This window comes from Lepisosteus platostomus, chromosome 6 (assembly GCF_059453375.1).
Source record: "Lepisosteus platostomus isolate fLepPlt1 chromosome 6, fLepPlt1.hap1, whole genome shotgun sequence".
Taxonomy (NCBI): Eukaryota; Metazoa; Chordata; class Actinopteri; order Semionotiformes; family Lepisosteidae; genus Lepisosteus; species Lepisosteus platostomus.
The window spans coordinates 43,183,582-43,196,218 of NC_142616.1; the positions used below are offsets into that span (position 1 = coordinate 43,183,582).

The window sequence follows — 12,637 nt, forward strand, 5'->3', positions numbered from 1 at the left end:
GCAGGCTCTAACATTATAAAACACTGCTCGTTAAGGTTATGTTTGTAGCTTGTACCCTGCACATATTCAAAAACTAGTCCCTGTAGTCAGGTAACAACAGCTCTGGAGTCTGTAAGCCTGTACTAAAATGTCTGCTGCCTTGGCAGAGAGACAATGTGGACAATATAAAGGTAAACTAATGCTTACATTTTCTTGAGCTGGGTTAGGGTTTTAAAGACACCAGTGGCTTCCAGGATTGAGAGTTCATTGTTGTTCAGGCGCCTGCAAAAAGACAAGAAATTAAGTCCTAAAACCAAACTTCCCTTATCTAGTACATGCTACTACACAATGTCCAAAGAAAGGCCATATAGTGTAACTTATCACTATGAAATCTGTGCAATATTATGCTTTGAAATCAAATCAAATCAAAGTTTATTTATCAAATGCACAACAATACAGCGTGCAGCAGTAGTTGCTGACAATGAAATGTCTTTTCTGCGAGCTCACAAAAATCACAAGAATCACAAAAACACAAAAATCACAAAATTGAGGTTATGAAAATAAGGTTACATAATAATAGATGCAATAGAAATGGAATAAAGAGCTGCTATGTGTGCATGGTGTATGCAATACATACAAGTAGTGCGGTTATGCTGAATACAGTGAAAAACTGTGTGTCCATGTAGCCATTACAGGTGATTTGCTAAAGGAGCTGCAGGTTGAGAGGTACACTGTAAGATTCCTGATGATCAAGAATCCGATAAACAACAGATTTAAAGGAATGATCTAAATAATGTCGCCATCCTTTTATTAACTTGCTTCTGTGTACGGTATAGTTGTCCCTAAATAAACCTTGCCATGAAAGTTTAATGGCTCATAAAAATTAATTTTATGCCTCTTTTGTACCCAAAAGGTTCAATAATATTAACATTTTTTAGCAAACAATTACACAAAAAAAGCTTAGAGGCTTTGATATCACAACAGTGTGGGTCTTGTTTCATTCTCCAGTGTTCACTGTAAAGGCAGGCAATGGTGCACCAAGCCGTGTGTTGCAGTGTGTGTGCTGCTGACGGCGGGTGTGCTCACAGTTCTGTGGTGGAGGCCGGAATGTGCTCAGGAATCTTGGTAAGACGCAGGTTGGAGCAGTCCACCACGCTGGACTCACAGCGACACTTGGGTGGGCACACAGGGTCACTGTTGCACTCATTATTAAGACGTGTATCCTCAGTGCCTGGAAAGGTCCCAAAAAAGTGTCAAGATGACACTCAGCAAGGAGGAAACAGGAGCAAAGCTTTCCCCCCAAGAATTAATTACGCCAATACTCACAACAGGTCTGAGTTGTGTGAGTATGGATCAAGCTACACAGCCATGTTGTTGAAGGCGATATCCTGCCTTCTTTCAAAAAACAGTATGAGACCCTTGGATCAATGAACTAATGACTGCTAAATGGGCTAGATGGGTCGAATGGTCTCCTCTCGTCTGTACCCAGTCTAATATCAGCAACCATATCACTATGCAACTCGCAACTGGCAACCCACTGAAGCTCTCCAGGTGTGAGCCTGGTCAGTACCTGGATGGGAGACCTCCAGGGAAAAACTAAGGTTGCTAGTGGAAGAAGTGTTAGTGGGGCCAGCAGGGGGTGCTCACCCTGTGGTCTGTGTGGGTCCTAATGCCCCAGTATAGTGACGGGGACACTATACTATAAAAAGGTGCCGTCCTTCAGATGAAACGTAAAACCAAGGTCCTGACTCTATGTGGTCATTAAAAATTCCAGGGCATTTCTTATAAACTAGGGGTATAACCCTGGTGTCCTGGCCAAATTTCCCATTGGCCCTTGCCAATCATGGCCTCCTAATAATCCCCATCTATGAACTGGCTTCATCACTCTGTTCTCCTCCCCACTTATAGCTGATGTGTGGTGAGTGTACTGGTGCATCACATCATGTTTCATCACCCAGGTGGGGCTGCACACTGGTGGTGGTGGTGGAGGGGATCCCCATTACCTGTAACATGCTTTGAGTGGAATGTCCACAAAAGCGCTACAGTATATAACTGTAAGGAATTCTTATTATTATTATATTCTTTGTTTCCATAAACTTTTAGCAAAATCTGTTCTAGGTTGCAAGCAGAATCAATACGCACGTTCTCCACCTTTCAGGACTTTTCATTTCAAAATATTGCAATATTTGAAATTACTTAGCTACTGAAAGACACCAGTCTAGCTTTAGATGTCACTTCTGCTCCAGTCCTCGTGAGTGCCAGTGACAGTATAGAGCCGGACTTGTGGCTTAACATGCAGTAGTAACACAGCACACAAAAATAACAGACCCACCCTTAGATGAGGCAGCTAACACAATGAAAGCCCTTTATACACCCAGACATCACTAATTGCACTCATTTGAGAAGGGGGATTTCAATCACTGGTAATATAATAGATTAATCATTTGACACTCCTTGAGCCTATTTACAAGGTATAGAGACCCATTTAGGGTGGAGTGGTGGCTCTGTGGTCAGCCAGTGACTGGAAGGTTGCCTGTTCAAATCTTAAGGCTGGTGGAGGAATCCTACTTCGTTGGGCCCCTGAGCAAGGCCCTTAAACCCAACTGCTCTAGGGGTGCCATATAAATGGCTGTCCCTGTGCTCTGACCCCAAGCTTCTCTCTTCCCGACTGTGTGTGCCTGTGTGTCTCTTGGAGAGCAAGCTGGGGTATGTGAAAAGACAAATTCCTAATGCATGAAATTGTATAGGGCTACTAAAGTGATCTGATCTTATTTGCAGCTTTGAGTGGCAGGTCGTCTGTCCACACCAAGACTACGCACCTCCATAGCCCTGAATTATTCTGCTTTTGCAAAGGGGGGGCTGTACAATTCACAACACCGTATAGCACCAAAGAGCCTGAAGAGCAGTTTGCATGGAGACCACCTCCAAGCCCTTGGCAAAGTTAGTTATATTAAGAACACGCAGGGACAGCAGATAGCAAAGAGACAGTGGGGGAAACACTCTTTCACTGTACATGGAGTCATCTTTGAGACAAAGCTCTGATGAGCAAGATCCAGGCAGAACTATATTTAGATTTTTTAATGCCTATTGTATTTCATTTCCTACCCCTTCCATATCACTTTGTATTGCATCACAGTTGCTTCACTTCTATCTGCAGTATTGTTATTTACTGGGATATTTTCTAATGAGTAAGCATTGCCCATCCACTCTTTCATCCATTCTCAAACTGCTTCATCCAATTTAGGGTTGTGGGGGAGCTGGAACCTATCCCAGCAAGTAACGGGCACAAGACGGCATTCACTCTGGACGGGATGTCAGTCCATAGCATGGCAGACAGACACGCACACACTCACACCAAGGGCCAGTTTTTCCAGAAGCCAATTAACCTCCCAGCATGTCTTTGGACTGTAGAAGGAAACTGAAGGAAATCCACACGAATGAGGCAAGAACATACAAACACCGTGCAGATAGCTCCCCAGGTCCAAAACGGAGCCCAGGGCCCCTGAGCTGCGAGGCAATAAGGCAAACCACTGCGCCACCATGCCGCCCTAAATTATACCATTGTTATTAAAAAAATGAAAAATGTGTTTTTACATGAGACTGAGATCGAAATTTTAATATTACAGAGGCTGACCGCAAGCTCCCCATGGTAACCTAGGAAACTGAGTGACAGATTGTTGAGGTTACTTGACTATAATTGTTTTGGATCCAAGTCATGCTGAAAGGGCGTTTAATGGAGCAGAAAAAATGCAAAGGCAGTAAAGAAATGGTTAGGTCTCTCAGAATTTAAAGAAAGAGGAGAAGACAGATTGCTTTGGCCAACTAATTACTTTCCACAAAGCCAAAGAGATATAGGATAGTTTTGAAAGAGCAGAGAAGCTTACAGAGGCAGTGGCATTAAGCAATGAGCTGTCAGAACTTCCTGCAAACAGCACACTTTACCTGCTTCTCAGGCAGTGGGATTTTTCACTTTTATTGCCAGAGACAGAACGGGAGCTCCTGCAGGGTAAGAGATCGGAGCTCTTGGATGGAGCCAAACAGCCTTGATTCCACTGGACCTCTATACACTGGCCGGTGGCAGCACCTTGACTATTTTGTACAACCAGCCAGTGTGGTAACGGGGAGCTCATGAGTGAAAGCAAGAAAAGCAAAACCTGATCCCTTTAGAGCTTGCCAGGAAAAGAGAAAAGGACGTTTCTCCACTCTTCAGAAAGTCCCGAAAGCTACACCACAGTTCTTCCTACACCACAACCTCTCACAGGCCTCTGTGTTCTGGCCTTCATGTCATTCTGAATCTATTGAAATGGATGCTGCTCCACTCAGGTTGCCTGTCCATTGGATTTCTCCAATGTGCCTTAATCCCTGTTCTGGTCCTGTGTTGCTCTTCTGTACCTTGTCTACAGCCACTATATAATGTGCTACAGTCATTTAACCAATCACACTGCTTCAAAACCTCTTGGATAGACAAATCAGATAACTTCACAGTATTTGGGCTTCATCACCTCAAGTAAAAGGTCACCATTCAGTGTCTGTCTGTTTCCACCAGGCCTGTACTGTTTGCTGCCATTACTGGTTTGATGAAGTGGTGAAACCATCATCACCATTCTCACAGATCATGTCAGCCAAGGCTATGAATACACTGATGTTCACATATTTAAATGCATTAAATCTGTATGAAGTCATTCTTTTCTCTTTGGAACAGAATCTGTGACACAATAAAATGATCTGGCGAAATTGAAACATTTGTTATTTAGTTTGAGATTAGATGTATTTTACTAATGGCTGTTAATGAAATCACAATGTTATATGTTGTTTTAGTAGGCCCCCAATTATATTGTCTAACAGGCTGTTTTTATAGCTGACATTTTCTGTCTGCAGTGTTCTTGGATATTCAGGATGCATGAGTCTGAATATTTCAGTTTCAGTATGACAAGGACTGATGGCTCATTAATCAAGCGGCTCTTTCATCTTTTTTCCTGGTTTCTTCCAGTTTCCAATACACTTTTTGCCAGTGTTGGGGCTGTACTTTGCTTAGTTTACCACTTTCTCATGAAATTCTTTTCCTGCAGGCACTCTTGTTAAAAGATTAGGAAACAGCTATGGATGCCAGCGCAAAGTCTCCAGTTTTGTGCTCTCTGCAGAAACTAGTGCAACTGTTCTGTTGTACATTGCCAGTTCACGTAAGTGGCTGCTTTAGATATTACTGTCTGATATTATCCATTTGTTCGTTTTCTAAACGCTTCAGCCAATTCAGTGCTGTGGGGGATCTCGGCACGCAATGGGTGCAAGACAAGGTACACCCTGGATAGGACGCCAGTCCATCACAGGGAACACACAGACACAGACATGCACACCCTCACACCAGAGTCAGTTTTCCCAGTAGCCAATTAACATACCAGTATGTCTTTGGTCTTTGGGAGGAAACTCACGTGAACATGGGGAGAACATTACAAACTCCACACAGATAAGATCCCAGGTCCAGAACTGAACCCAGGGCCCCAGCACTGCATGGCAGTAATGTTAACCCCTGTACCACTGTGCCACCCGTCTTATAATGTCTTTAGTGTAAGTTGTGGAAAGCAGAGTAAAGAAGAAAGACATGCAAGTGGGAACTGCTCTGATAGCCTAGTGGCAGTGATGTAGAACAGTGGCTCCCAGCCCTGGTCCTGGAGGACTGCTGCGGTCACTGGTACTCGTTCTAGCGGTGCTCTGATTCACCACTGCTAATTGATGGCTTAATAAATCTGCTTGTTTGTTTAAACTTTTATCTACTTTGTTTCTTCGGTCAGCGCTATCAAAAGTGCCATCAGTGCTATCAGAAATTTCAGGGCTGTGGTTTCCAACAACTTCCGCCCCCCAGAACCTCTGTTCAAATTGCTCGCTGTTACTTATGACTGAACAGTTCTTACTAATCAATTAGTTAATAATTAATAAGTTGATGAACAAACACTGGGAGTGAAACTGTATCAGACTCCCACAGAGAGCACTTTTTTCCTTTTGCAAAGTTCCAATTGGTTACATTTCAGGCAGCATAACTGAATGAAGGCAGTTCTGAAACTCAGCAGTTGGTACAGGGTGGATATTTATTATAGATCCCATCTGACATCTTAAAAGCTGAAAACAAATTAGGAAAAATGCCAAATAGAAAACTGAAATCAATGAGCCTGTGATTAAGAACTCCATTGAAACAATAACCAGATGACAAGGTGATCTCCCAGAAAAAGTATGGAAAGTACTGCTGAGAAGCTGGTGTAGAAATCAACAAAGTAGGGTGGCAAAGAATAATTGTGGGAGTTTACTTATAGGTTATAGTACACAGAATCACAGACAAAGGAAAAAAACAAGCTGAACATTTACAACAAAACAAATAATGAAACAGCAGTGAAGAGGTGGGGGAAGATTAAACTAAACAAAAATGAGTGTGTACAAATCCCAATAGGCAATACCCAACAAGAAGTTGTCAAACAGTTCAAAATTAATCCATTATTAAGTCAGTTAAGCATTCCACTGTGAAACTGAGAGCTTGGCTTGTACAAAAACCTGCGGTAGGTGTGTGGGACTCTTGGACCAGGATGGGGAAGCCCTGCTCTGTAAGATCGCTGTATTGTTATTCTGTAAGGTGTAGGACCTGTGCTCTCACAGAATCCACAGGATGACAGACTGTCACTGAGACAGAGGGGTCAGGAACACTGTGGAGACTCCTGGGGAGATTCCAAACAAATCAAAACTGCTTTACTGGGCCTGGAGTTGTGTGGAGACCAGTTTCCACCTAGCTTCCCTGAGTGAGTGAGTGGGAAATTGGAGAAAAGGCAAGAGAAACAAAAGAGAACTTACAGCTGACAGACAGGGGACTCACCTGGGATGAAGTACTGCTCTTTTGCTGTGGAGAGAACAGAGAAAAAAATATTACTTGACACCTCATGCAGTTACTCTGGCAAGAGGAGAGGGAGATATCCACTCTGAATCCACAAACTGGCCCCATCTTAACTGCACGATTAACGCTGTATAACAAACAAATTAAATAGTCTAATGGTTCCAGACTGAAATGGAAAGCTGCTGTCAAGTGGCCATTTCTTACATGGGTTCTGGGTGATGAAGAACCTGGCAAAGAGCTGTTAAGTCCAGCGGAAAGTGAGAAGGTTGGTAAGCGTGATAAACTAGGGCAGTAGGAAGCGAAATTGAGCAGCCAGTCATTGCTCAAACACCCTTGCATATTCACTGGGGCACCGACATTCAGAAGGGATTAGCTGAACATCCATTGTAAACCAGCAGCAGCTAACCGCGAGCAAGGCAAATGCCAACCCGCTAAGCCGCAGCCTACAAAGACGCTAAAAGGCATTAAAAGGCTTTGAGAACTCTGGCCGCAATGTAGTAGAAACCCAATCCCAAGGCCTTGGAGGTGATGTCAGCGTTGGGGGGGGGGTTAATGTGAAACCAGACTCACAATGTGTTAATGCATTAATAAAAAATCTAATCTTACTCCCTCTGACCGGTCCTGGCAGCAGAGCTTACAATGCCTCCTCCAGCAAGATCCCCTGCACTGCCTGGGATTGGATTCGCACAGTTCAGCAGCCTGGGGGACAGGGCCAGCAGGAAGCCAGGTTTTTTTTTCCCTTTTCAAGTAGTATTGATCAGTCTGAAGCTGCCTGGCATTTCAAATCAAGCACACCAGACACCTGTTCTTAATGCTGACAAGTCAAGGGAAGCAGAAAGGGGTAATGTGCTGCTATTGCTTCTGTCGCAGCTGCGGTGAAGAGAGGAGATTTCGGGTGGCTGCTGGGGTTGTGTGGGAGAGGGAAAGAGGAAGAAGGGAGCTACTGGGTGCTGGGAAGAGAGAAAAGAGGGAGGTGGAAGAGGAAGGAAAGACAGGGGATGCAGATGGCAGAATGAAGGGACCCGGGCCCACCTGAGCAGCGGAACTTCTTGCTCTTGATCTGCCCGATGCGCTTGTTGGCGAGACGGCGGGGGCTGGCGCAGCGTGCGCCGCTCGTCTCGATGGGGTTGGAGCGCAGGTAGTCCGCCAGCCACTTCAGGTTACAGTCACAGATGAAGGGGTTTTGCGCTAAGTGTCTGCAGGAAGGGAAGGGAGAAGGGCAGGCTTAGTTCCTGACAGGGCACTTTCCACCTGTGTTACAGATCTGTTATTGGCTGTCCATAGAGCTGCACGTCACATCTGAACGTGTGTAGAAAGGTCTCTCGCTCAGAGGGAGGTCGGCTGTTTATGTACAGTACAGCAATGCGAGAAGGCAATATGTATGCATATGACTGACAATTGGGTGTGTAAAGAAGAGGTCATTGAAATGTTAAAAGACACTAAAATAATACTAATATGTTAACACTGACAACCTATTTTAATAGAATTCTAGAATTAAAAAGATGTTAAATTGAATATTTGTTAAACAGATGAAAGCTTCATGCTCAAGATTCGAAGCGGTCACCTCATGATGTATTAAAATAAAGAACAACTCTCCTCTCGCACTCGAATGGGACAAACCAGATGATCGCCACTGCATTTTCCCCAAACTAAATAATAATAACATTATATTGCCAAAATTAATATAACAAATATACAGTATGTTAAAAATATTAGTATATGCCTACTGAATGTTGGCTCATAGCACACTTTTACATTTTTATAATTGCTTCAAAAAACAACAAAAAGAAATTTGTTGCTACTCAGCAAGGCACTCAATCTGTTATCAGGAAATAACAGCACAGGCTGTTATCAGGGAAGCGGCAGCTCTTAAGCAGCAGGGGGCAGACAGACTGCTCTCGGCACCACAGCTATTCCTGAGAATGGGCGAGCTGGAAGAGAATTCTGCAGCTTGAAAATGCTGTTTTTTGTTACTTTTTGCTTTTAAAAATGGTGGACTTTGCACTTCCAGATAACAAAAAATAAAACAACAACCAAAATACTGTGCTGTTCTCTAAATCTAAGGCTAATAAAAAACTAGTACAACTATCAAAGCAATAAAATATCATTCTGTTCCTCTACGATCACATCCTTCACAAATTAATTTCATTTCTTCCTTCCTGTGCAGTGCGTGACATGGCCAAATGCTAGGCCTCTGGATGAGGATTTCCATCACCTTGTCAAATCCAGTGTCTCTTCAGCCCCTAGCAGTGTTCTAGCAAATGTGTGAAAGTTATGTGTGTTTTGCATGGCATCCTAATTGCTCTCCAGCACATGGTACAGCCCTCGTTCCAAGTCCTGTATCTAATTTGAGACTGTAGAATACGGTACAGGGTCAGAGTTTATTTTTATTTTTCATGAAACTATAACCATATATAACACTCGTTTAACCCTAGTTGTGCAGTTGTTGCCCAGCTGACATTTCCTGCATGTTAGGCTGTGAGGCAGGAGTGTCAGGTGAACATGTGAGGGGATGTGAATTACGAACCCCAGTTTTAGATCCCACTGTGCTACACTGAAGGAGTATTAGGACAACGTTCAGAAATGCTGAATTGCAGTAGAAGAGGTAGACACAGAAATTTATGAGAAAAAGAGTATCCGCATGGAAAACTAATGCTGCTCACTGCGCATATAATTGTACATACAATCTAATATTGTGTGTAGTCTTACAGTATATGGAGTCAGACGTACCCCATGAGAAATACAACAGTTGGTATGACAACAGGTCACTGCTAATTTACCTTATAGTAAATATAGTTTTTTTAACAGAATAAGAAGCTTATAATTGATTAAAAACGTATTTTTTGGACCACTGGAAGACAGAAAATGTTTTAAAAGTAATGGGGCGTCAAGCGGAGGCTTTGCATAATCGAAAAACACATCTGTGCGTGTCTGTGTGCCTCTGTTGCGATCAACTCGCATCCCATCCAGGGTGTGCTCTGCCCTTTGCTCGTCAGGATAGACTCAGCCTCCCCATGGCCCTGCATTGGAAGAAGTGGCTAAAAATGGATGGATAAAGTTTTGGATCTAAGTGGTTAGCATAGATGTGAGCGCGCGCATGCTGTACAAATTTGGGAATTTGTGTTAGTATTGTTGACGTGGAAGATTTTTTCCTTGTGACCCTTTCACCCTGTCAGTTTTCACTACGTGTCTCCTCACATGAAAAGTGCCTGTGCCCCATCCACAGTCCATACAATAAATGTTCCTTGTCCGAAATTGTCGTGTCATCTCTGTTGTTCATTCCTCACGTATTCTCTTTAATTTAACCTTTCTACAGGACAGAACCTCAAATTAAGTCAATATTTCCTTATTATGTTAGGCCACAAGTTCTAATTAGCTATTCTATGATCTATGTATGTATCTGTCCATCTTCAACAACCACTTTGGCTAAATTTTGGCAACAGTCAAAATGGTTACAACTCAGTGTTGTGCTGAACAGGAGACAGAATACACCCTGAACAGGACACCAGTCCTTCTCAGGGGTGCATGCACACATGTAGTGGACAAGTTAGAGATGTCAACAAACCCAGACCGCACATTAAAGGAAACCAGAGCACCGGGTGAAAAAGAAAGCATTTAGAATACATCCCACTCTGGAATCGAACCCACAAATCTGAGTTACAAAGCAGCAATGCTGAGTACGGTGCCACTATCCTGTCTAATGCATATATCCTATTAGATAACAAACAATGTGAGCAATTTACTGCATCTGTGCAAGACTGTATTTCTGAGCAATAGTGTGCGTGTATACAGGGTGCTGACAGACTCACAGTGTCTGGATGGCTCGCAGGGCAGTGAAGGTGCCCTTGGCCAGAGTCTGGATCTTGTTGTCATAGAGGGAGAGCAGGGACAGGTTCTGCAGGTCCTGAAAAGCGTCGGCTCTCACACAGTGAATCTTATTGGCATTCAGCAACCTGGAGAGAGAGAGAGCTATCAGGTTCATTCGGAAAATAAACCAACATCATCTGGATGCACACAGATGGCACCAAGCCAGATGGATTTTTAAAACTTGTACCTTCCCCCATTAATGTACAGATCTAGCAAGAAACAATGTGTATACAGCCATTATCAGAAATCCGCTTATTCCTGGTAATGCTCAAAGCAGCCCTGAGCCTGTCCTGGATGAATACAGGGGAAGACAGTACTACACTGTGGATGGGCTAGCAGCCAGAGAAATCAATTAAAACAAGAAACTAGAGCACCTGGAAGAACCACACAGACATGGCAGGACACGCAAACTCCGTACAGAATGCACTCCAGGCCAGAATCAAACCCAGCAGTGCTAACTGCCATGCCACTGTGCCAGACCCAGTACAAGTGTGGAAACAAAGAATTGGAAACTTTTAAATAGATTAGATTTTTACTGTTGGAATTTTTGTGAGCACATCATAGTCTGTTACAGTATATGCTGGCTCAGAAAGCTGTCTTCAATTTGTTACAACACAGTAACATACCAGAGAAGACCAGATCCATCTTTCTTTACAATAGGAGAAAACCACAACTGCTGTTGTGAGAGGCCATTCTTCAATTGTTATAGTAAATATTTCAACTTATCAATACAGCATTCATTTATAATTACAGTGTTTTGCAGTCCCAACTGTATAATTAAGAGTATAATTGTGTTTAATACAGTATACAGTCTGAACACTACCCTGTGTTCTGTATTTGTGTATAAGCAAATTATTATCACAATTACAGTTTCTAACTGAATAAATTCTATGCTGATGCATCAATTGCATGTAAGGTTTCCATAATCCTTGCTATAAAAATATAAGTAGAAGAAATATGCAAATATTGAATTCCCACCTAACATCATGACTTATAATTGTTCAATATATTTTTAAAAGATAAATGTTTGACACACGTATGTTAATTTATTGACATACATTTATGAAAGAGAACCTCTCTTTTTTCCCCACCACAGTGATGTAGAGTGTTAAAACAGAATTTGTCTCTTCGTCTTTGTTACTCACAGCAGCTGCAGGGAGTATAGTCCATCAAACACACCTTTGGGCAGCTCAGTGATTTTATTCCCATATAGAACCCTGAAAGGAAAAAGGTGGCGTGTTTTTTTTTAATACAGCTATTCATATTTTTCCTACTGTTATACATTGGCACACTGATTAAAACTCTGAATTCTGAATTGTTTTCTTAGGCCCGTGGCTGTCTGCGTCTCAATCTCTCTTAACCTTTATCAAAAAATTGCCCACCAGCCTACAGCAGGCAGAGAAACACAAATCAATAAACAGTAACCAGTTATCCCTTTTATTTGCCAAGTATGTTACATGTCCAAGAAATTTGACCTGGTGCCTTGGTGCAAAAACACAGACATAATCAATAATAAGTACACACTACAAACAAAGAACATGCACAGGTCCACATTTATATAAATACTACATCTGTATTTATGTGTTCTCTTTAACTTATGTAATTGCACTGGAGAAGAAGCTGTTGAGATGCTAAGTGGTTACCATTTGCAGACACCATGAGACTGACACATTCACACATGAAAAGAACTAGCGTTCACACATGCCCGGGCATGGTGTCATAATACTGGAGCCCATCCATCACATGCGCACATCAGCCACTCACAGCGAGTTGAGAGAGCGCAGGCCTTGGAAGGCATCGGGAGCAATCTCTGCAATCTGGTTGTTGCTGAGGTCTCTGTAGGAAACGAAACACAAAACAAGATTCAGTGCTAGTATCTTCCACACACCATTCTGACCCCAGGCCTCCAAAGGGCTC

General features: G+C 42.8%; 1 protein-coding gene across 2 annotated transcripts in view; it reads right to left on the reverse strand.

Moving 5' to 3' along the window:
• Nucleotides 1-12,637, reverse strand: part of LOC148661752 (slit homolog 1 protein-like) — a 158,803-nt gene that overhangs the window by 31,078 nt on the left and 115,088 nt on the right. For both annotated transcript variants that reach the window (XM_088635947.1, XM_088635948.1), the window contains exons 11-17: nucleotides 12,485-12,556; nucleotides 11,866-11,937; nucleotides 10,663-10,806; nucleotides 7,886-8,049; nucleotides 6,836-6,859; nucleotides 1,066-1,210; nucleotides 187-261 (exon numbers count right to left, since the gene is read on the reverse strand). In XM_088635947.1, coding sequence (XP_088492073.1) covers nucleotides 187-261; nucleotides 1,066-1,210; nucleotides 6,836-6,859; nucleotides 7,886-8,049; nucleotides 10,663-10,806; nucleotides 11,866-11,937; nucleotides 12,485-12,556 — 696 coding nt within the window. The remainder of the gene's footprint in view (nucleotides 1-186; nucleotides 262-1,065; nucleotides 1,211-6,835; nucleotides 6,860-7,885; nucleotides 8,050-10,662; nucleotides 10,807-11,865; nucleotides 11,938-12,484; nucleotides 12,557-12,637) is intronic.